At 53.2% G+C, this 24,599-nt stretch overlaps 2 protein-coding genes across 2 annotated transcripts in view; both read left to right on the forward strand.

Moving 5' to 3' along the window:
• The window catches only part of LOC135284517 (zinc finger protein 271-like), a 523,404-nt gene that overhangs the window by 223,864 nt on the left and 274,941 nt on the right, over positions 1-24,599 (forward strand). The gene's annotated exons all lie outside the window — the stretch shown is intronic.
• On the forward strand, positions 17,121-20,845 carry LOC135284492 (maestro heat-like repeat-containing protein family member 6). Its single transcript, XM_064396024.1, has 12 exons — positions 17,121-17,333; positions 17,579-17,727; positions 17,966-18,110; positions 18,329-18,516; positions 18,600-18,737; positions 19,007-19,121; positions 19,293-19,430; positions 19,631-19,807; positions 19,936-20,091; positions 20,244-20,345; positions 20,439-20,679; positions 20,763-20,845. The coding sequence occupies exons 1-12, from the start codon at positions 17,121-17,123 to the stop codon at positions 20,843-20,845; spliced, it is 1,845 nt and encodes a 614-aa protein (XP_064252094.1).

Raw genomic sequence — 24,599 nt, forward strand, 5'->3', positions numbered from 1 at the left:
CTCAGCATTCCCTGTGTTCCCAACTTGTCCAAGTTCTTCCCAGTGTCACTCCCAGGATGTCTCAGTGTCTCCCACAGCGTTCCAGTGTTCCCCAGTATGTCCCAGTCCTCCCCAGTGTTTCCAAGCACAGTTTAATGTCTCACGGTTGCCGTGGCAGCCAAACCCAGCAGTGGGGTCAGGGCAGTGTCCATGGCCACAGCCCCTTGCAGTGGCCCAGTGCAGCTTGGGCTGATGATCCACCCTCACAGCTGGCCCAGGGCAGCTCTGCAGTGGTTTTGGTGGCACCTTGGGCTGGCACACACCTGAGGAGTGTGTCTGTGTTCAGTGGGGAAACTCAGGAGGTTTAGATTGCTTCAAAAAAGACAAAAAGGGAAAACCCCTCTTAGGCTGAGTGCAGCCAGCTCTGCAAGCACAGCAGGTCCCAGGTGAGTGAGGACACACAGGATGAGGCTGGGGAATGTGGAGCAAGGTTGTTGACACTGGGTCAGAGCTCAAGGCACAGCTTCTCTGAGCAGGCCAGAGCTCCTGAGGAGAGACCCTGGATCAATATCAGTCACAGAATGCTGCAATCACCTCTGATCTGAAGAGAAATGTAATAAAATACATATTTTGAAATAATAATGGATATTTCTTACAAAAATTTTGAAATATGTCTCCATAATTGGACTAGAAAAACTTTAATGACACTCTCAGGGCTTTGGTATTGTTTACATCAGACGCAGTCCCTGAGAGAGTCTTCAAAAAACTTCTCAATAAGTCAAATTGAAACTCTGAAGTTTCTTGAAGTTTTAATGGCTCTCACTGAGGGACACAACTGAGAAAATGTCCCCAGGTTCCAGTTAGAGCAGAACACTGGTGGCAGTGGTGACAGCTGGGGACAAGTAAGGCAAAGGTGTCTCTGGTGCTGAGCACACCTGGATGTGTTTCAGGAATGCAAAGGGCCAACGCCTGAGCCCCAGCCCCTGGCCAGGCAGATCCTGTCCCTCCCTCATTGCTCAGGGCTCTTCCCGGGATGGGCACTGGGATGTGGGAATGTGCAATGCCAAGGGCAGGACCATGGGGCGGCCCCTGCCAGGCTGCTGAGCAGGGACAAGGAGGCAATGAGGCCCAGGGCTGCAAGGGTCACTTGTCCCCTCCTGGCTCAGGCCCAGGGCCAGCAGCCATGGCCAAAGTGCTGCCCAAGTTGGCTGTGTCAGGGCCTTGCAGCTGCTGCCCATCCCTGTGCCCTGTGCAGCCCAGGCTGTCCTACGGTGTCCCTGCCCTGTGCCTCTGTCCCTGCAGGCTGTCGTCATCCCCCGGCTGCCCCACCTGGCTGGCCCCTTCCTTTGCTGGCAGCTCTGCCTCCTGCCTGCCTCTGCCTGCCCACACAAAGCCTTGGGCTGCTCCAGGCTCCTTCTGCACCACAGCCCTGCCCTGGGAGGGAAATTCCTTAATCCTAGTGTCCAGTCTTGGCCCCCCCAGCTGCCCTTGTGTTGTGTTCCACTGCAGTAAGCAGGAAAATGACTCTCCCAGACCCTCAGACCTCAGGCAGGCATCGATGACTAACAGGGAAAGGAAGGCAACAGGATGGGTCTTGGTTTAGCAAAGCCCAGGATCCTTTATTGTGCCAGGTACCAAGACAAGAAATTAAGGGGAAGAGGGGGTGGTGGCTTGTCATGGATTTTATATAACAGGGTAGGGGTGGAGTTTAGGGTCGGGGTCCAATAGCAGAAGGAGCAGGGGATTACAAAGGAGTGGATCGAGGAGGACAACCAATGGAAAAATGTGTGGCGGGGACATTGCAATAGAATTTGAACCAATGAGAATACAGAAAAGGAAGAACGTTCTGCGGCCATTTCTTATTTGACCAGATGGGGTGGAGTGGTGGAGCTTGCAGAGGCACACCCCACAGGGTGGAGGGGCGGAATCCTCTTTAAATCACGCTCCTCACCTGATGCTGTCTGTCTGGGTAGAATGCCTGGTTCCTGGGGTGGGAGAACTCCACACCCTTAGTGGCTTGGAGCATGGCTGGGCCCCAGGGAGGGCAGGGAGAGCCAAAGGCTCCCCAGGGACTGGTGTGAGCAGATCCTTGAGGCCAGGAGTGCGGGGAGCCCAAGGCTCTGGGCAGAGAACTGCAATGCTGAGCAAGGCCTGGGCTGGCTGGGGGAAGCAGAAAGGCCAAGCCCTGAGCCCAGCCTGGGCCAGCAGGGCCTGTCCCTCACGGGTGGCTCGGGGCTCTCTGTGGGGCAGGGGGATGTGAGGGGCAGCAAGGACAAATGCCATAAACCTGCAGCCCCTGCCAGCCTGGCCAGGGAGGCCGAGGGAGAGCCAAAGTGCAGCCCCTGCCAGGAAAGTTCCTGCTGTGGGGCCTCCAGAGGCGCTGCCCGAGCCCAGGGCACAAAGGCCTGGGTGCCTGTGGCCCTGCTAGCCCTGCCCAGCCCTCGGCCATCTGTCCTGCAGGCTGTGCCCCCTGTGCGTGCTGCTCCTGTGCCCTGGCCGGCTGCACTCGCCCCTCTCGCTGTGCCCCAGCATTTCTCAGCCAGCGTTTCTGTGCCCTCCCTGGGCTCCCTGCACCCAGCGCTGCCGGCTCCTGGCACACAGAGCCGGCCATGGCCCAGCCTCACGCTGCCACACCTCGAGCACCACAATTCCACCCTGGCAGGGACTTTGCTTTCTCCTCAGCTCCAGCCTGAACCTTCCAAGCTGCACTTTGGGGAGGTTTCCTGCAATCCCACTCCCAAGGAAAGCTCTGTCTCCTGCTGCTCGCAAACAGAGAAGGGCTGCTGGGAGAAGTGCTGGTCAGAGGCTGTTTGGGGCACAGTCACCATGAAATTATTGAGTTTTTAAATATTCTGTAAAAGAAGGAGGGTCATCAATAAATCTTCTACACTGGACTTTTGAGGGCAGACTTTGGCCTGTTGAGGATGCAGATTTGGGGAGTACCAAATCAAGTATTGATTTTTTAAAGACAAACAGCCCGTAAAAACAACGAGTTCCAGGAAGGATGGAAACACTTCAAAAAAGAAACCTTGAAGGAGCAAGAGTAGGCTGTCCCTTTGTGCAGAAAGATGACCCAGAGGGGAAAATGACTGGCCTGGCTGGGCATGGAGCTTTTCAAGGAAAAGGGGGATTAAAAAGGGATTAAAAAGGATATTTTTAGGGATTAAAAAGAGGGTGCAGCACCTGTGGACATAGGGGCAGGTAAATCAAGAAATGTTTAAGGATGTTGTTAGGTTGTGCAGAAAGAAAATTAGAGAAGTGAAAGCTCAATTAGGACTTAATATGGATATTTCTGTGAAGGATAATTATTATGTTTTTATAAGCACATTAATGGCAAAAGGAGGGGTAAGGACAACCCGCATTTCTTATTGTGAGGGATATGGTTACCAAAGATGAAGAATGGGCTGAGATACTTCACCCCTTCTTTGCCTCAGTTTTCAACAATAAGAGAGGAAATCCTCAGGACAAGTGTTCTCCTGAGCTGTTAGATGGGCACAGGGAGCAGAACACCCCCCTGGAATCCAGGAGGAAGCAGCTGGGGACCTGCTGAGCCACTCAGATGCTCACAGGTGTCTCTGGGAGCAGATGGGATCCATCCCAGGGGGATGAGGGAGCTGGTGGATGAGCTCCCCAAGCTGCTCTCCATCATTTACCATCAGTCCTGGCTCAGCAGGGAGGTCCCAGAGGAGTGGAGGTGCCAGTGTGAGCCCATCCCCAAGAAGGGCTGGAAGGAGGATCTGGGGAACTCCAGCCCTGTCAGCCTGACCTTGGTGCCTGTCAAGGTTATGGAACAGATCACCTTGAGAGCCATCACAGGGCACCCACAGGATGGCCGAGGGATCAGAGCCAGCCAGCGTGGATTTCAATGTGTGCACTGATGAACTGCATGAGGGGATTGAGTCCAGCAGCAGCAAATTTGCAGATGACACCAAGCTGGGTGTGAGTGTGGATGTGATGGAGGGTAGGAGGGATCTGCACAGGGCCCTGGACAGGCTGGATGCAGGGCCCAAATCCAACAAGGTGAGGTTGAACAAGTCCAAGTGCTGGGTCCTGCACTTTGGCCACAACAACCCCTGCAGCACTACAGGCTGGGGACAGAGTGGCTGGACAGCAGCCAGGCAGAAAGGGACCTGCAGGGACAGATGGACAGCAGGCTGGACATGAGGCAGCAGTGTGCCCAGGTGGCCAAGAAGGCCAATGGCTCCTGGCCTGGATCAGGAATGGTGTGGCCAGCAGGAGCAGGGCAGTGATTCTTCCCCTGTGCTGGGCCCTGGTGAGTCCACACCTCGAGTGCTGTGTCCAGTTCTCGGCCCCCAATTTAGGAAAGTCTTGGAGGGGCTGGAGCATGTTGAGAGAAGAACAAGGTTGGTCAGGAGTCTGGAACACAAGTCCTGTGAGGAGCAGCTGAGGGAGCTCAGCTTGTTTTTCCTGTATAAAAGGAGGCTCAGGGAGACAAGGCGGTGTCAGGGTACAGGTTGGACTTGATGATCTCCAAGGACTTTTCCAACATTGCTGATTCTGTGATTCTCTGAAACCATCCTTGGAGCACTTGCAGGATGAGCCCTGGGCCTCCTCTTCAGAAGCTGCAGCAGCCCAGGTCCCTCAGCTTCTTCTGCCAGCCCCAAAGCCCATCCTGTCAGTGCTGCAGAGCCTCTGCAGCTCCTCCTCATTGCCCAGAACAGGGAGCCCCACAGGCAGACACAGCAGCCCAGATGTGCCCCCCTGGCCTGGGGTGCCTCTGGCAAGGGAGCAGCACCAGGCACTGCAGGAGCCTGCAGACAATTCCTGCAGCACTTGGAGGATGATCCTGCTGCCCAAGGGACGTTCCCATGGTGCCAAGTCAGGAACTGCAATGGGGAGTGGGGCCAGAGAGGAAAGGGCAAACATGGATGGGCTGTTTACAAGGAAGGGAACAGGAGTGGGCAAAAGGAAGAAATTTGTAGCAGGAACTGTGAAGAGAGCAAAAGTGATGTAAACAAAAATGCTCAGGGCAGTTTGGGGGTGGCTGCCAGGCAGCCCTGGCTCTGAGCAACAGCACCTGCAGTGGCACAGGAAACTCCCAGCTGATGGGAACAAACTTTCTGGCTGACTTCAGAGGCCAGGACAAAGCTGAGTGCTTTCCTTGGTGTCCCTCAGCCCTTGCAGGCCTCAGGGGCTGATGGCATTTGTGCTCCCTCAGGTTCATGCCCCCACAGCAGCAGCATGGGGGTGCTCCCGCCTGCTCTGTGCAATGCAAACAGGGGCTCCTGAGCCAGTGCTGCCGTGGCTGTGCCTGCAAGGATGCGGCACCTGTGTGAGCTGGGGGAGAGGCAAGGGCTGCAGAGGGGGGATGTTGTTGGCAGCTCCATGAGGACGCTCTGGGACGCTGCCCTGGGCTGTGCAGCGCACTGGGAATGGATCAGCCCCTGCTCTGCTGCTCCTTCCCGTCTCCCCCAGGGCCCTTGCAGAGCCCCAGCTGTTATGAATAGAAAGTTGTATTTTTTTTAAGTTTCAGAGTTAAAAAAAAAAACCAAGCCAGACGGAGTCAGACTCCTTTAGGTTCCCTGCGAAGAAAAGCCCTTAATCACTCGTTGATGGCGGGTGATTAACTGATTGTTTCCCTGATGCTAGCCGTATGCCAAGGAGATACCAAGGGAAACCCTCCAGGGTAAAGAGATGGGCAGTGACACCAGAAACAGCATGCAAATAAGAAACGCAGTGCACCCTGGATTTTTACAGTTTTACAGTTTTTATAAGAAAAACCCCTAAAATCACGAGCCAATAAGTGACTTAAAGTGACGTCTAAGGATGGGAGCATTGTCCCGTACCTGCTTGTATCTTTTTATTTCTCACCCTAACCTGAAAAGAAACTGATTAAAGAGACCCCCCAGGTTTCTAAACCAACAAACCAAGGACTCAACGACTCTCCCGTGAGGACAGAGTCCCCAGTTCTGCCTGCAGACCAGCGGACAAAACTGCATCATCCTCCTGCTTCGTGCCATGCCTGGGAGCAGCGGCGGCGAGGGCGCAACCCGTCGATTTCTTCCCACCTGAGCTGATTCTTCTTAATAAAGGCATTAAAAAGGAGAAAGATCCCCTGCCCATTTATTTCAGCTTGGGGACTCGTCCGGGATAGCCACGCCTGAAGAGGACACCAGGACTGGGACGGCCGCCCACCCTGGACCTGCAGGACAGCTGGCTATTGGGACCAGAGAAGATCGGCTTGGGACAGTGACACGGAGCAGCGCCGGATAGGTGAGTATATCCGGCGGCGGGAGAGGGAGGCGAGCGAGTGTGTGTGCGTGAGACGAGGGCCGGCAGCTCGGCTCCTCGAAGCGAGTGTGGACCCCTCAGTACCGCGGTTCCGCACCCCCGCGAGGGGGCCGGCCGGGAACAGGGGGAAGTGAGTGGAACTGGTGATTGAGGCGCCTCCAAAGGGGTAAAGAGGACCCCCCTCCGGGCGTGAGGAGGAAATAGCTGTGTGAGTGGCACGCACCCCACAGGACCCCCCTCCGGGCGTGCGGAGGAAATAGCTGTGTGAGTGGCACGCACCCCAAAGGCTCTGATACAGGTCCTAACGAAGGAAGTTAGGATTTATGATATCAGGCAGTTTGGCTCTGACAGAAGAGGTCAGGCACCCCTCAGAAGCCAGGGTTTCGAGGTTTGACTGTTTGAGCCTTGGCAAGGGAAGGCCAAGGTCTCTCTAAGTCCTGACGAAGGAGGTCAGGCGAACCTCAGAGGTCAAGACCTCGAGGATGTTTTTTTGTATTTTGGTTGTTTGTTGACTCTTGGCAAGAAAGCCAAGGTCTTAACAAAGTCCTGACGAAAAGGGTCAGTGAAATTGGAGTTTTGGCAGGAGGTCGAGACTTCTTAAATAAGATATATTTCCTTTAGAGAAAAAGACATCTTGTGATTTGTTTAGAGGCAGAAAATAATGGGAGGGTGCGGTAGTAAGAAAAGTGGCCAAAGATTGAAGAATATACCTCCCCACAGTCCCCTAGGTGAACTATTAGAGAAATGGGACTTTATAGAAGGCAGAGAAGGATTAGATAAAGTTAAGATGATTCATTACTGTTCAGAAGTGTGGCCAGAATTAGAAGTGCAAGGAGGATGGCCATGGTGTGGGACGAAAGACAAGTGGATGTGTCAACAGCTGAGTAACTATCTGACGGCTCGAGAAAATACTGATGCTGAGGAATTACTGTATGTAGCTTGTTGGTTGAATGCTAAAGAAAGAGTGCAAACTTGTAAAGTAAATATACGGAGAAAACTAGAAAAGATAGAGGATTGGCAAGAAAAAGATAATAATGAATTATTGAGGGAAGCATTGAAAGTGTATTTAAGGAGAGAAGAAGAAAAAGCAAAAGCCAAAGCTAGGATCATGGTTGCTATAGCCAGAGAAAGTGTGGGAGCAAACAACTCTTTCCTACAGTACGAGGCCACAAAAGAGTGGGGGGGGTCCACCACCAGGAGCAGGCAAGGATACGCCAGTACTGTCAGGGACAGGAAACATGGAGAGGCCTCGAGTCCCTTTGAGTGAAATCTGCTGCTATTACTGTGGAGCAACTGGACCCCCTCCCCCCAAGACTGTTTAGCCTAAAGTTGTGAAACCTTTGCTAGCTTATCAAGATAGCAAAGGAAGCAGCTTTAAGACCAGAAGATCTGGTAAAAGGTTTTTTTTAAGCAGAAACCACACCCGAGTAGGGAAAAAGAAAAAAGAAGAACTCATATTTTGTGAAATTTAAAGTTACATCAAGGGATATGGGGGAGTGGTTAATATCTGACGGACGGGTGTTGCTAAACAAAGCACTTGCTGGGATAGTGCTAACAGAACTACAGAAACTAACCCACTGGGGAGTCCAAGGACTATGTGATTATTTCCTAAGAAATAACCTGTGCATAGGTGTATATGATCTAGCAAAAACAATTATAAAAGAGTGTTTAACTTACCAAAAAGTGAACCAGAACGGAATGGTGAATACCATAGACTCAGACCGAGGTCCACATTTTGTGGCCCAAACATTGCAAATTATAATTGAAGCTTCAGGAATAAAATGGAGATTGCATACTCTGTGGCACCCCCAGAGTTCTGGGAGGGTGGGACGAATGAACAAAACTCTCAAAAATGTATTGACTAAATTGATCGAAGAAACAAAAATGAATTGGCTAAAGTGTTTACCCCTAGCGCTCTTGCGCATCAAAACAAGACCCCGGTCTGATATAAGGATTTCAGCTTATAAAATGATTTTTGGACTGTCATTCTTGTTAACACCCTATAGCACAGGAGACTACCTGGAAAGAGAAGAAGCTACAAAGAAATATTTAGAAGTAATTGGAAGAACTCTAGAAGGACTTAGAAAAAGAGAATACCTCCCCCAAACCTCCCCTCTGGATACAAAAGCACATGACATCAACCCAGGAGATTGGGTTTTAATAAAATCTTGGAATTATAGACCATTAATGCCTAAATTTGAAGGCCCCTTTCAGGTACTCCTCATCACTAATTTGGCTGTGCGAACCAGAGAAAAAGGTTGGACTCACATCACGAGAATTAAAGACCAGTCCCACCCCCAGGCATTGGACAAGATTCGTCAGTGTCTCCTTCTGGTATTGGACCAGATTCCACACCACCCTCACACCCTAACTCAGGACAGGATTCAACCACATCGAAAGTTAATTCAGCTGAGTATACTATTATAAAAGGACCAAATGACTTAAAATTGACATTCAAAAAGACTGATGAACTGCATAAGAAAAAAGTTTAGAATCATAACATGTCTTGAAGTGTTTTAAGAAATTTGTAAAAGTTAAAAATTGTTAATAAGTAATTCTGGTTAAGTTGTCCCAACTTGGTACCAAAAACCCCAGGTTAATCTTCTCCAGAGTGCTCCCCTAGGAGGGACCAAATTTGCAGGGACAGATCAAGAGAGGTTTAACCAGAGGAGCAAGAGACTCTAAAGAACTTGGAGACTTCTTCTCAGTAAAATCCTCAAGAGGCAAGGTCGGGTGGGCAGGCTGTGCAGGATGACCCATACCGGACTCTTGGGAAGGGTAGTAGTGCTGGCTCTGATTGCTGGTGGTGCTCTGGAGAGCCCAGGAGAGCTGTGCAATGAATACTACCAACCTTTCTATGAGAAAGAAGTAAGCTCCTTGCTGAGAGTCCACAACAATTGTGTTAACCTCTCCCAATTGATCTTTTATCAAAAGAATAAGAAAATATATTGGATGACCCGGAACACCGCCACCTTTAGGCAGCCACTCCTGGCAGAGCACCCTGTAGGAGAAACCTGGTGGTGCTTTGAACGTGATGCTACTGAAGCAAACCTGGTAAATCTGGTCAAAGGAAAAAGTATTTCTAAATATTGGGAGGGCACGACAAAAATTAATATCTTTCAGGAAACCCCTAAACACCTGTTTTGGGTCAATGGTACCACAACATCCACTGAATTGCCAAGAGGCTGGTCTAGTGGTGGCATCATTAAAATTATAAAACAAACTGTCTTTATAATACACAAAGAATCTGGATCAAGTTTAAGAGTTCCTATATATGAGGATTTGAGAAAAACAAAACTGAAGAAACAAGATATGTTAAACAAAATTTTGAAACTACAATCAGAATTAGAAGTAATATCTAATCAGACCGCATTGGCTCTTAATCATATTAATGACCAACTCAACCAAACCAAAACAGTAGTTTATCAAATCAAATTAATTGTGGCAGTCATTAGAAACACTTTAAATGAAATAAAAGAACTAGCATATTTACGAAATCAAAAGACTCTTACACTTGATTCCAGTTGGTGGGATAATCTATGGATTTTCAAAAAAAGTTGGAAAACTATAACCTTCACTATGGGTACACTTATTAGTCTGTTCTTATTTCCATGTTTAACAAAAATAGTGACATCTGCTGTACAGAATAACCTAAAGATCTCTAAAGGAATTAACCTGAAAAAACCAAAAAAGGTAATGAAGCTTAGTAAATATGATCACCCAAGTGCTGAGGAAATGTATGATCAATACAAAAAATATAGGAAATTCTATGTTAATGAGCCAAAAATTATAAGTTGATGCAAGCTTAAGCTTGATCAAAGAAAAATAGCGGGGAACTGTTATGAATAGAAAATTGTAATTTTTTTAAGTTTCAGAGTTAAAAAAACCAAGCCAGACCGAGTCAGACTCCTTTAGGTTCCCTGCCGAAGAAAAGCCCTTAATCACCAGTTAATGGCGGGTGATTAACTGATTGTTTCCCTGATGCTGGCCGTATGCCAAGGAGATACCAAGGGAAACCCTCCAGGGTAAAGAGAATGGGCAGTGACACCAGAGACAACATGCAAATAAGAAATGCAGTGCAACCTGGGTTTTTACAGTTTTACAGTTTTTATAAGAAAAACCCCTAAAATCACGAGCCAACAAGTGACTTAAAGTGACGTCTAAGGATGAGAGCATTGTCCCGTACCTGCTTGAATCTTTTTATTTCTCACCCTAACCTGAAAAGAAACTGATTAAAGAGACCCCCCGGGTTTCTAAACCAACAAACTAAGGACTCAACGACTCTCCCGTGAGGACAGAGTCCCCAGTTCTGTCTGCAGACCAGCGGACAAAACTGCATCATCCTCCTCCTTCATGCCACGCCTGGGAGCAACGGCGGCGAGGGCGCAACCCGTCGATTTCTCCCCACCTGAGCTGATTCTTCTTAATAAAGGCATTAAAAAGGAGAAAGATCCCCTGCCCATTTATTTCATGCTCTGTGCTCCTAGCCCAGGCAGAGTTTAACTCCTCTGTGCCTCTGGGGTGTGCCCGGGCTGGCTGCAGGCAGTGCCCCAGCCCTGCTGGGCTGGCAGAAGAGCTGCTCATCAAGAGAAATGTGCTTTTGAAGCTCTTCTTGCTTACCAGGAGCTGCCTCTGTGCCAGGAGCCCAGCCCAGCTCAGCAGCACAGACACAGCAGCAGGACTTTAATGACCCTCTGGGGCTTTGTGCTCAGGCCCTGAACATCAGTCCCTGAGAGGCAGCTGAAGAAACTTCTCCAGAACTCCAAATCAGAATCCAACTCCAAAGTTTCTTGGACCTTTAATGGGTCCCACTGAGGGACACAACTGAGAAAGTGTCCCCAGGCAGGGCAGAGAACTGCAGGCAGTGATGATAGGTGGGGACAAAGAGAAGCCAAGTCTTGGTGGCCTGGGGCACAGCAGCAGGGTCTGTGCCAGCAAGGGCTGGGAGGAGACACCTTGTCCTGAGGCCCTGGGGCCTCCTGGCACAGCCCCAGCCAGGCTGGGCACTGTCAGCCCCTTGTCCTGCCCTCAGCATCCCCCCCTAGCCCACATCCCCGTGGCCTCAAGGATCTGCTGGAAGGAGTCCCTGGGGAGCCTTGCTCAGCAATGGCCCTGGGGGCTCCTGAATGCTCCCAGGGAATGCAGGTTTTTCAAAGAACTTTGGGTTTTGCATTTACCTTAGAGTTTGTGAGAGGTTTGTGCAATCATGGCCTCCAATTATCTGCTGTAATTAGTCCCTGGAGAGGCTTTGTCAGTAACAACACCCAGTGGGGCTCATTAATGCTTCAAGGTACTTCAGTTATTTGAAGGTACTTGGTGTTTCCCTTTTGATACAGACTTTGTGAGAGGTTTGTGCAATCATGGCCCCAATTATCTGCGTTAATGAGTCCCCTGAGAGCTTTGTACTGACACTCAGTGGGGCTCATTAATACTTTGAGATACTCAAGGTTTTTAAGGTATTTTGGATTTTCCTTTCCACACTGAGTCTCTGTGAAGTTTTTTGTGCAATCCTGGCCTCCAATTCTGTCTTCCAAGTAGTTTATGGGGAGCCTGTGTTGGGGATGGACCTCAGTGGCACCTATTCATGCCCCGAGACACTTTGGGGTTTTCTTATGACTTTGACTCCTGGAAAGGTTCGTGCAATCTCCTCTCAGGCCCTGAGGTTCCAGGGCTCAGCTCCAAATGCACCATAGGGCTCATTAGGATCATACAAGTCCTGACAAACCATTGCCCTGTCTTGATTTTCTCTTGCTCGTGTAAAGTTCATCAGGATGGTTTCTGTAGTGGTTTTTGTTCGCCAATTTGAGATTTCTTGACAAATGCATCAATTAGTGTGGTGGGTTCAGTGTTGGCTAATTACCAGTGCACTCACTAGAATATTCTTACTCATTTCCTGCTGCGAGATAGGATTAGAAAAAAGGCAAAGTAGACTTAAAATTGTAAAAGGGTATAAAGAAAAGTTTATTAACAATAACTAAAAGAAAGTGTAAAAAAAATCAGAAGAAAACATTCAGAATACTTTTCCTCTCAGTACAACCTTTTCTTTCTTTCTGACAATGTAAAGAGGCAAAACCTAAAAGGTTCAGTCAGTTTATAAGCTCTAGAATGTTTTTCTTCATTTCTTTTAGGGAGAGGTGTCTTTCTTCCATGCTCTGGAAACTTCTCCATAAGACGTTCTCTCACGGCTCTCAATTTCCATGAATAGCAGCTGCCCAGAAAATTAACAATCATGAAGTCCCTCCCATTTTTTCACAGCTTTTCCACAGCTGTGTTTATGGGCCATGTCAACTTATGGGGTATTAGTTTAAACATGAGCTGTTTAAGAGCAAATGTTCTCATCATCTTCATCTCTGAGAACAGAGATCTTCTTCTCTCCCTGAGGGCACAGGGTCTCATCTCTTTTCTTTCTCTGTTCAAACGTCTCATGGGATCACAGCTACTTCAACATTTGCTTACTTTAGCATGGAGGCCTTTGCTGAACAAGTCATCTTCCCATGCTTTTCAATGCATTATAGGGAAAAGAGAGTCTTATGTATCAATTACATCCATCTCCATAGCTTTACAAGAGGATTTCAGCCCCAAGATTAAGGCATTTCTTCATCCCTCCCATCTGGGACTCAATTTCCTCTTCACTGATCTTGGTGTCTTCATGTTGCTCCTCTATGTGTCTGCACTTTGTCCTTTTCTCTCACTCAAGGGAGGATGGAAGCACTGAAAGAGTTAATATCTCTCCCGGGGCCTGCAGATGGTTCCGTGACCCCGGCCAGGCTCGGTCCTTGCGGCTGGAGCTGTTTTACGATGGAGGTTTCTGCAGCGGCTGCGCTGGGGCTGTGTCAGGATGGGCCGCGCTGCGGCAGTGCCAGGATCTCAGCAGCCAGTCCAGAACACAGCAGCAGCACGGCCGGGGCCCATGGCTTCTCCTCCCGCTGCCCGGGGCTTGCGGGTGAACCCCAAGGGTGGCAGAATCTTGGCCCAGCCGGCCCGGCCCGGGGCTGCTCCTGGGGCCCGGCGGATCCTGGCTGGGCCCGGGCTGGCGGCGAGGCAGGGCTCGGTAGCGCCCAGGTGTTGGCAACCGCAGCCATGGCCCGGCCCAGCCTCGGCCCCGCAGCCTCCCCTGCCCTGCCCGGCAGCCGATGGGGCCTGGGGGGCTCCCTGGGAAGGGGCCCGGCCCCACGGCAGGAGCCGCCCGGCCCGGCCCGGCTGAGACTGGGGCTGGGCCAGCCTTGTTACCTCTTTGCTGGCCAGAAGGGAAAGAGACCCTCCCAGGCTTTCTCATCTTTAACATGTGTCTTCACAGAGGGGCCGTACAGTTTCCTTAGTGGTTCAATGCCGGGGTCGGCTGCCAGTGGTCTCTGCCCCAGCACGGGAAAAGGTGGTTCTGGGCAGGCCGCACTCTCGAAGAAGGAGTCTGGACTCTTGCTTTTTGGTCTTCAGTTGAGTTTATTGTTCCTTATCTACAAAGTTTTTCTGTCTGTCCAGCCGAGGTCTGATCAGCAAGACAGCCAAGGGCACTCTCTCCCGCCCACGGGGCGGTTGTCTCTTTTATAGTAAAAACTACGTATAAGATATTTACCTTCAATTTCCAATACTTTTCGCCCTTGTTGGCAAGTGCACTTTCACTATGAACCAATCCACACATGCCAACATCATCCTGAACATGGATGCCAAGGAGAAGAAAGAAGAAGGACAGGGCATGCCCAAATTCCTCCATCCTGGGACTCCTGACCCCCATGTACAGAATTTCAAACCCCCCTGTACAACATACAAACCCCCCCTGTACAGTGCTCCAAAGTTTTTCCCTTCACCCTGTGATTGCTACTACTATGCTACTTAAAATTTTGTGACCCGTAATTCTTTATATAAGGTTGGCAATTTGCTCCATGAATTAAGATCGAATTTCCAGGTGTCTTTGGCTTCTTGTCAGGGTCTCCGAGCCCCTGCCAGGGCTTTAAGACATCCAGGGCATCCAGAGAGATGTCCTGGGTTCCGACAGCCCATCCCCCATTTTACCTCCCAGCTCACCCCTTCACCTTGTGTTCCCTTAATAAACAGTTTGGCTTTTTCACTTGACCCATGGCTCCGTCCGTGGAGCTGAAGCAGCACAAATCCTGAGCCTGGGGACATGCAGGGCTATGCTGCCCTTCTCTTCCATGCCGTCGTCTGTACACGGACAGAGAGGAACAAGGGCAGCTCAGGCGGCAAAGGTCCCTGCCCTGCTGCTCCAGTTGCACAGCACTATGGAGTTAAAGGTGGTGCTGAGCACGCTGAGGGGGACAAGGAGCCTGGGTTTTAGAAGAGCCAGCTTGAGTATGCTCTGAACCCAGCCGTGAGGGATTCCATGGCAGGCATCCACCAAGGGCAAAGGAGCTTGCAATGCTGGAAGTTTTCACAAAAGCTTCCTGAAAGCATAGTAATGCTCCAGCCCTACACAGGGACAGGAAGAGGGCAGAACCAGAGACCACTGTGGCCCAGCAGTGAGCTCTGGGTGTGCCTCAAAGCAAATGAAGCAGCAGCAGCAGTGTCTGAGGCTCAGAGGCGCGAGCGTCCCAGTGGCCGCAGCGCTGTCAGGCAGTGCCTGCAGGCTGGGTGCGGTTTTGGCGGCTCTGCTCTCCCCACAAGCAAGGAAGCTCAGTCCCTGCCTCAGAGCCAGTCAGAAACCCAACCAAGAGAGACCAGGGCCAAGGGATCCTTCTCATCTCTCTGGTGCATGGCTACAAAACAGCGGCTGCATCTTCCTGCGCCGGTGTTTGGGGTGTGCCGAGCCCAGAGCCGGCCAGCTTGCGCTCTGCTCTCCCAGGAGCGTTCTGGGCAGACAGAAGTGCTGTGTGCACAGTGGGGAAGGGGCTCACCAGAGCCTCCTGCGGGAACAGGGCTCCGCTCCCTGGCTGGCAACAGCCTGGTTTTGCTGCCCTGAGTGCAGGCAGGAGTTTGGGCACGTGAAGAGGCAGCGGGCAGCTCTTGTTTATAGGGGCCCTGGGGCCGCGCGCCAGAAGGGACCCGTGGAAACAGACTCGGGGGAAGGAAGAGGAGCTCGAGCTGGAGTGCCTGTGTTGCAAGGAGCAGAAGGAATTCAGCATTGCCAGGGTTTCTTAAGTGTGTGTTGATGTTCCCCGGGAAATGTGCACATTTGGGGAAATGCCTTTGGAAGAGAGGGTCTTGCTTCTCAAGCAAAGGGCTTCCCCAGGAGCCCCTAGTGAGGTAGGTGCAGCTGTCTCCCTTTGCCTCCCTGCGCTCCTTTCCATCCTTGAGTCCCCTTGCACTTGGCAGAGGGGTGTGGGAAGGGAGAAGGCTGTGAAGAGCAAATTTGGCATCTGCCTGGGCCTGCAGAGACCAAGCCAACACCTGTGGTAGGGTATGTTCTCACCTTTGAGCACAGGACAGAGCCGGATCATCTCTGTCCAGCCAAGAGCCCCAAATGACTCAGAGAGCTGTGAATTCAAAGGCCTTTATGCACACATTAATGCCATCTTCCCTATCTGGTGTGCTTTAGCTCTCGGCAAGATGCGTTTGCTTCTTGCTTGCTGGAAGCTGCTCTGCTCCAGGGCCAGCACCGAGCTGGGCTGTGCGGGCCAGGCACAGACGTGGAGAGTCCTTCCCTGAGCACTTGGCCAGCCTTGGTGTGTCCAGGGCTGCGTTAGACACTCGGGGAAACGGATTCCTTCCAAGCGGGGGCACCTTGCCTGGGGAGGCGGTGGCCTCGGGGCACGTGGCAGCGTCTCCAAGGGCCCCTTGTGACACGCTGCAGCAGGGTCACCGTGGGGCAGAGTGGGACAGGGTGTCACAGCAGCCCTTTGTGACACGTGCTGACACAGGTGCCAGCAGCGTCGCGGCCAGGCCACAGTGCTCGGTGCATGCGACGGGACAGGACAGGACAGAGCGGTGCTGTGAGGAGCCCCCACACAGCCAGCTCATTCCTTGCTGACCCAGAGCTTTTCCGAGGCATTACTCCTGTGGCTGGTCTCACGGCCAGACCTCGGGACTCGCTGACTTGGAGCTTTTCCAAGGCATCCCCCATCCCTGCGGCCAGTGCCTTCGTGGCCAGGCCGTGGGACTTGGTGACATCCATTGTTCACGAGGAGTCTCCTGTCATTGTGGCAGGAGCCCTCGGGAACACAGTGCAGGACTTGCTGTCCTGTAGTCTTCCTGAGGCCTCGCTTTTGCAGGTGCCTGCAAGGCACAACTGCGGCATCGTTGGCTCGGACCTTTGCCAAGGCATCTGTCTTGAAGGTTTCCTCAAGGTCGGACAGCGGGATGGCAAGCAGAGTGTTCAGCCTGTTCAGGAGGCTTCGGGGGAAGAAAAAGAACGGCCCTGCAGCTGCCCCAGCGCAGCAGCCTGCGGAACCGGAGCAGTTGCAGCCACTGCAGGATGGTGAGTGGCAGAGCTGGGCAGCAGGGCTGGTGCCTGCAGCCAGCCTGGCCCAATCCCATCCCATCCCATCCCATCCCATCCCATCCCATCCCATCCCATCCCATCCCAACCCATCCCATCCCATCCCTGTTGACATGCCCACAGACAGGGCTCAGGACTGCCCCCCCAATGGCAGCCATGCTCCGTGCCCCGGGCACACAGGGGGCTGTCCCTGCCTGGAGAGCACAGGGCTGGCCTGTGTTCTCCAGCCTCTCCCGCGGCCCCTCAGCTCTGGCTGCGCTCCCTCTTTGCCAGATGCAGCCCAGGACCAGACTCAGGAGCAGGACCCCACCTGTGGCCGCTTCCGCAGAGCGGTGCAGGTACCTGCGGCCATCCTCACCTGGGCCGGGACTGCTGGCACTGCTCGGCCCAGCCCCACGCTTGGAGCAGACCATGGAACGTCCCTCTCTTCCCGCCCTTCCTTCTGCTGCAGGCACTGCGGAGGTTCCTGCGCATTCAGCGCAGAAAGACCAGAGACACCATGACCAAGAGCACGGCCAACCCCGACTCCAGGCCCAGCGAGCTGAGGACAGAGCCTGCTGCCAGCACAGTGTCCTCTGAGCTCGCTGCAACCTGTGACCAGGCAGCGGCCGAGGGCAGGGTGGAGGCTGACATGGCCCTGACTGAGGGCATGGCCACCTCAAACAACCAGACTCAGGCCATCCCAGAGACTGACGCCATGACTGCACGAACTGTGAGTCCTGCATCCAGGCTGGAGTTTTTCCAGAAGGGTGTTTCTTCTCCGCAGCAGGCAAGCAGCCTGGGGCCAGGGCTGGAGGCCTCCCAGGATCATGTGGCCCCTCAAGCCACGTCCACTAGGCTCACTCAGCCTTTGGGGCCATCACAGTGGGGTGGGAAGGCAAGCACTTCCTGGGGGAAGCTGGGGAAGTTGCTCCCTTTTTACACCACACCAAGTCTTCCCCATGCTGCTTCCTCCAGGTGCTAGCCACGGTGAAGGACATTCTACAGAGACTCATGTCCTGTGACACTGTGGATGCCGAGCTGCAAATGGATATTGTGAGCCTGACTGAAAAACACCCTGCTCACGTGGTGATGAGCCTCCTGCACTGTGCCCCATTGTGTGACAGGTATGGAGCACAACTGCCTCAAGAGCTCAGTGCTCGTGGGCCTGTAGGGCCCCTTGCCCTGTACAGCCTGTCCGGTGGGGTCTGTCAGACAGCGGAGAGCTCCTGGACTCTCGGGCCCCTCTGTTTCCCAAGCCTGCTGCCATGCTCCCTCCTGGCCCCTCAGGGCACTGGGGCTCTGTCACCCAGCCCCACGCAGCTGCACCGGGCAGGGTGCTGACGCACAGCTCTGGTCCCACAGAGCTGCCACACTGATGTGGAGGGCCATGGGCACCTCAGAAGTAGCCGCGGAGGAGGTGCTTCCAGCGCTGCTCTCTGTGCTAGAGAAGCAGCCACCATACAGCAGGATCTTCTGCAGCGGGGACGAGGCCGTCTTTGCCCTGGCTGTGAGTTTCTGGAGCTGGCCTTTGCTCACCCTCCAGGTCACCTCTCCAGCAGCTCTCCATGCTCTTACCACGCTGCAGCTCCTGGCCTGGGCTGAAAGCTGGGCTCAGGGCAGGCTCAGGGGCAGCAGGCTGGGTGCTCGCCCTGCGTCTCCCCTCGGGCCCTGCCTCATGGACACCTCGGCACTGAGCGCTGCCTCGGGGTGCTTTGTGTCTTGCAGGCAACTCTGGTGCTGTGGAGGATTGCCCCCATGTCTGAGTGGCACTACGGAATACTCCTTCATTCTCCCCAGCTGTTTGTGGATCTGCTCTTGCAAATTTTCATCACCACAGAGCAGATGCCAGAGAATGTTCAGAACTTCTGGAGAGTGTGTCAGGAGGAACACGGCCTTCCCAGTGACCCCAACAGGTCCCAGTCACCCTGTCCTTCCCATGCCCCCTGTGGCCAGGGCCCATGCTCCCAGCGTGACCTGGCCTTTGCTCGGCACACAGGTTTGCAGTGCAGACCATGAAGGCTCTGCTCTCCCAGCTGGCCTTTGACAAGAAGCTGGTGGCTCTGGAGCACCTGCAGGTCTGGGACACCCTGCTCTGTGCCGACACCCAGCATGAGGCAGCGGGCCTGCTGGCCAGGTGAGACCCCCTTCTCCCCACCGCCACCGCCAGCATTTGTGCCCTGTGCCCGGAGTGCCCCACACAGTCCCTGTGGTTGTAAGCCAGAGGGCCGAGGGATGGCCAAGCAGACTGTAAAGCCTGGGAGAGGAGGATGCCCAGGATCCGCTGCCGCCCAAGGGGCCCGTGACCCCTCGCAGAGTGCTGGGGAAAGATCAGACCTCTGTCAGTCACTCCCGGGAGAGGTTTGCCCACCGGCTCAGGGCCTGGGTGCCTTTTTCCCCTGCCAGGGAGATGCGCTGTGGCTTGACCCCCTTGTGTCCCCACATGGCCTCGCACCTGCTCAGCCTGCTCATCGGGAAGCAGCCACGCTGGGATCTGCCTGCCCTGGCGTTCTTGGTGGAGGTGAGCCTGAAGGCCAGCGCTGCCTGGCTGAGCTGCCTCCCAGCTCTCTGGCCTCTGGTAGCTGCAGCCACCTGGGACGCTGCCCGTGCCCGCTGCTGCTGCCTGGGCCCGGCCCTGTGCGGCTCCGGGCTCCTGCTGGCCATGTCCCCATCACTGCCCTGTGCCTTTCAGCTCCTGGAGTGTCTGGACTTGAGCCAACATGGTCCCAGTGCCCTGTGGGTCGTATCCAGGCACCTGCTGAGTGAGTGCAGGGATAGGCTGCGCCTGCAGCTCAGAGGCCTCGTGGTGCTCAGCAAGGAGCCCTCGCTGGTGAGAAGGGGGCAGTGGCTGAAGCCATGCTGTCAGTGTGGGGCAGGGGAACACAGACCTTTGGCCTTGGCTGGGCTCTGGCGGCAGAAGCAGCTGCTCCCAGCTCTCCCGCCTCCCGCTTCAGCTGCCCCAGTGACCCAAGCAGCTCTTGGTGCTGCAGCCATTCACAGCTTCACAGCACAACCTCATCTTGCACACAGGGCGGAGAAATATGCAGCCTCTATCAACACCTGCTGGAGCAGCTGGCTGATCCCGATGCAGAGGTGGTCTGGATGACCCTCTCTGTGCTCACGCATGTGCTCCAGGACAAAGACCATAAGATAGCCAGCATCACCGCCCTGAAGCTGGCTGAGGCCCTGCTGCCACACTTTGACAATGTAAGGCTTTGTGCCCCCAGCCAAGGGCACTGGACGCTGCCTGGAAACTTTGTACTCTCTACAGTTTTGGGCCTTTGCCCCAGTGGGCCTGGAGTAGTTGGTGCTTAGGACTTTTCCTTTCCTTCCAGGACAACAGCCAGGTGCAGCTGCTCTCCATTCAGCTCTTCAGCAAGGTGACGGAGCTGGTAGTGGAAGAGGGGGAAGAGCCTCTCACAAGAATCGTGAGCCAGAGCCTGCTCCCTTTATTCCTGCGCTGGCACGATGAGAACCTGCACGTGGCCAAGGTGAGGTTTTGTGGCATGCTGCTGCATCCCTGGGAGGGGGCTCGGCCGCCTCCGGCCCTGGCGCCTGGTGGGCTCCAGCCTCCCCCTGGCCTTGGCACAGGGACACAGGTCCTGTGCCCTGGTGCCACTTGCGGCTCTCTGCTGCTCTCCAGGCCTCTCACGAAGCCCTGCTTTGTGCGGCACGCTTCCTGAGGAGGACTGACCTCAAGGAGCTGCTGACGAAGGAGCAGCGGATGAAGTTCGCCCAGAGCCTGGTAAGGACAGCCCGGGAGCCCCAGCCGCAGGCTGGTGAAGCCCCCTGCCCCCGGTGCTCAGCGTGGGGGGCTGGCAGCTGTGTCCCTGCCTAGCGCCGCATCCGGGGCCGCCAGCCCGCGCCCCGCACACTGCTCCCTGCCCTGGGCCGTGCGGGCGGGCTCGGCCGGTGCTGGGCGCAGGGAGCACCCGGCCAAGGGGCAGAGCCCGGGCTGAGCCTTTGCTCCCCGCAGCTGCTGCAGGACGCGAGCCGAGCGGCCGAGCACCTGCGCTGGGCCCTGCCGCGCCTGCAGAGCCCGCAGCGGCCCCTGCGAGAGGCGGCCGTCAGGATCATCGGTGAGCCACGAGCCCGGCGTCCCTCCCCGCCTCCCGGCCCGGCCGCTGCCCCGGCAGCGGGAGCTGCGCCCGGGCCGCTGCAGCCCCGCCCGCCCTTGGCGCTGCCGCCGCCCTCCCGCAGCCGTGCCCTCCCTCGGGCGGCAGCGTGCGGCAGGGCCTGGGCTGAGCCCTGCCCGGGGAGGAGGGCGTGCGGCCCCGGGGCTGGCAGCGCCCGTGTCGGGCAGCTGTGCCGCCTGGGGCCCCACAGCCTCTGTGTTGCCAGGGGTGGCCGGATCGCTCATGACGGGGCAGAAGGAGGAGCTCCGGGTTTTCGCTGAGGGTGAGTGAGGGCAGCCGCGGGCCAGCGGGGACTGCCGGGGGCAGCTGCACATCCCGGCCCCGGAGCTACAATCCCTGCCCGGGCTGCCGAGGGCTCTGCTCCCTGTGCGGACCAGGGGCGGCAGGGGCAGAGCCCGGAGAGCTCTCAGGGACACGTGGGGGATGCGAGGCCAGCACCTTCCAGCCCAAACCCTTGTCTGCTGCTCCCTCCTGGCCATGGCAAGAGCTGGCTGCGATGGCCGTGGCAGGAGGCTTTCCTTGCATTCCCTCAATCTGGCCTCTGGCCGTGGCTCTGTTCCTCTCTCTTCCAGTTCTTCAAGCTGTCAGGGAAGATCAGAGTCCATCCTGCAGGAACACATTGATGCAGATTGCATTGGAAAGAAGATCTGAGAGACTTAGTTTGTCTGCTGGATCAGATGGATGTGCTCACACATGTGCTCCAGGAGAGTCCTTCAGTGATTTCCAGCTCCCATTGGCGATGGGAACACCTGCAGAGGAGAATGGACCAGCTGGAGCTCCAGGCACAGCTCTAGCTGCTCACAGCTGAGCCTGTGGAACGCTCCAGGAGCCATCCCTGCTGCCATCTCTCTCCCTGTTGGCAGCTCCCTCCCTGTAGCCCTCAGGCCCTGCCCATCCCCTTTTTTACCTCCACAGCTCACCCCTTCCCTTTGCTTTCCCTTAATAAACAGTTTGGCTTTTTCCAAAACCCAAAGGTGGGAGCACCTGCACAGCAGAATGGACCAGCTGGAGCTCCAGGCACAGCTCTAGCTGCTCACAACTGAGCCTGTGACAAGCTCCAGGAGCTCCTGCAATCCCTCTCCCTCTTGGCAGCTCCCTCCCTGCAGCCCTCAGGCCTTGTCCATCCCCCTTTTTACCTCCCAGCTTACCCCTTCCCTTCTCTTTCCCTTAATAAAGTTTGGCTTTTTCACGTTACAAACGTCTCCATGGAGCTGAAGCAGTGCAAAACCTGAGCCCGGGGACACGCGGGCCCTGCTGCCCTTCTCTTCCATGCTGTTGTCTGTGCACGGGCAGAGAGGAACAAGGGCAGCTCAGGCGGCAAAGGTCCCTGCCCTGCTGCTCCAGTTGCACAGCACTGTGGAGTTAAAGGTGGTGCTGAGCATGCTGAGGGGGACAAGGAGCCTGGGTTTTAGAAGAGCCAGCTTGAGTATGCTCTGAACCCAGCCGTGAGGGATTCCATGGCAGGCATCCACCAAGGGCAAAGGAGCTTGCAATGCTGGAAGTTTTCACAAAAGCTTCCTGAAAGCACAGCAATGCTCCAGCCCTACACAGGGACAGGAAGAGGGCAGAACCAGAGACCACTGTGGCCCAGCAGTGAGCTCTGGGTGTGCCTCAAAGCAAATGAAGCAGCAGCAGCAGTGTCTGAGGCTCAGAGGCGCGAGCGTCCCAGTGGCCGCAGCGCTGTCAGGCAGTGCCTGCACGCTGGGTGTGGTTCCGGCGGCTCTGCTCTCCCCACAAGCGAGGAAGCTCAGCCCCTGCCTCAGAGCCAGTCAGAAACCCAACCAAGAGAGACCAGGGGCAAGGGATCCTTCCCATCTCTCTGGGGCATGGCTGCAAAACAGCTGCTTGTGTTTGTAGGTGGCCCCGTCCTGTGAGCCCAAAGTGACATGTGGATACAGAGTTGGGGGAAGGAATGACATTGTAGGAAAGAAGAGGTAATTTATGTTATTTAGGGAAAGAATACTGTTGCATTGCAAACTGATTTGTACTGAAAATGTGTGCAATTAGAAAGTCTAGCTCAGCTGGGTGAACTAGCCTCTGGGCTGACTGACGGGCTCACAAGCAATAGGAGCTCTCCTAGGGTGCAGGCATTTTTTTGGTTCTGATAGACCAATGAGCTGTTGTGACTCAGGAGTTTTGAACTGACTGTAAAAGAAAGCTCCGGATAATAAAAGAGGCTGTTTGTCTGAGGAAACAGGAATGGATTGTCTTGTGCTAATTTTCTGACCATTGTGTCAGAATGTGTCCTGCAAGTACTGACAATAGCAGAGCACTACAGCACTTCCTTACAGTAGATATAGTGGAAGGTAAAATATATGGTCAGATCTTAACGCAAAATTAGATGTAACACTTTTTTTTTTCTTGAAGGCAATTTTCAGGAGATTAAGAGCTATAAATGCATTAGGGAATACCTGTTCTAGCTGTACTTTTAAAACAACTTTTCCATTGCTGTTCGATGGTATGGTTGGAAATAGCTGAAGGAGAACAGCTCTGTCCAAACATATTTCTTGGTGTTACAGATGAGTGTGTTTTTCCACTAGCTAGGTAACCAGAAACACTTCCCTTCAGCTTGTTGGCCTTTGGACTCTTTCGTGTTAAGTAGAGAAAAAGTAAGGAAGAAGCAATTGGGTTAATATATGTCTGTGCTAAAGAGACATGTGCACAACTTTGTCTCCTCAAGGGTGGAGCAGCCCCTGCAGTTAATATGCACTGTGTAGGGGTCCTGAAGCCACTGAGACTTGCTTTGTTCTGTTGTCAGACCACTTTGGATTTCTCCTTGGGAAAGCCCTCATCGACAGTTTTGAGGCCACAAGTGGGTTGAACTGTATTTTTAGTCATTGAAGTGCACAGGAAAATGTAACTAGATCCTCAGTTTCACCTTGAAAAATGAAATATTTTGAAGTGTAGGATTTGCTTCACTGCAACAATGTAAGAACTGTGTTTGCTGGGCTTTAATTTGGTATTTATTGTCCGAAGCTCTTTTATCTTGCCAGATTTCCAGAGGACATTTACTTTCAAATCTCTAGGGAAATCCAGATTTCCAGAGGACACTTATTTTCAAATATCTGAGGAAAAGGAGCTAATTTTCTATTCTAAACTCATTGAATGGCAACTGAACATAATTCTGTAGTTTTGCCACTGACATTACCTGATGAAATAATAATGGTTATTTTTAGAAAGAATAGAGGAGATTTTTTCATCTGCAATGAGAGCCAGAATAATTCCATCATATCTGTCCTTGGAATTCTGAATTGTTTTGTAGAGAAAATGATGCAAGTGATTCCAGAGATTTCTAAATGTAGTGCTAGGAAGGGAAGACGTTCATAGCAAGAGTATATGGTGAGATTTTAATGGGGTATATTGTTTCATGCAATACCTTTTAGTTGTATTTTAGTAAAGACTTCAAAATGTGTTTGAAGGACCTCTCTGCATATATATATTTCACCCCTCTTAACTGCAAAGATAATGAACCTGCTCCTATTAGTTCCATGTACTAATTTGCCATCTTTAAAACAGCAACATTTATATCATCGGTAACATTAGATACCAACAGAAACATTGGCTTGGAAATAAATTAATGAAAATAAATTCAAATATACAACCATTTTAAAAGGAAAAGTTTTCAGACATAAACCACTCCATCCTGAGAAAGAAAAGAAAGGACTCGATTTCCCCAGAAACTGGATATCATATTCACTTTCCAACTTTTATTGAGTATTGCTTTTCCTTTTCCCTCTGACATTTTAGGCTTTCTGTAAGAGGCACTGATGTGTTTTCTGCCCAGTGTTTTCTGTTTGGCAGAGCTTTTAACACAGGCATACAAACCTTTTCTCCCCAGAAAATGTTTTCAGATCAGTGTTTCC

Source organism: Passer domesticus, chromosome 21 (genome assembly GCF_036417665.1).
Source record: "Passer domesticus isolate bPasDom1 chromosome 21, bPasDom1.hap1, whole genome shotgun sequence".
Taxonomy (NCBI): domain Eukaryota; kingdom Metazoa; phylum Chordata; class Aves; order Passeriformes; family Passeridae; genus Passer; species Passer domesticus.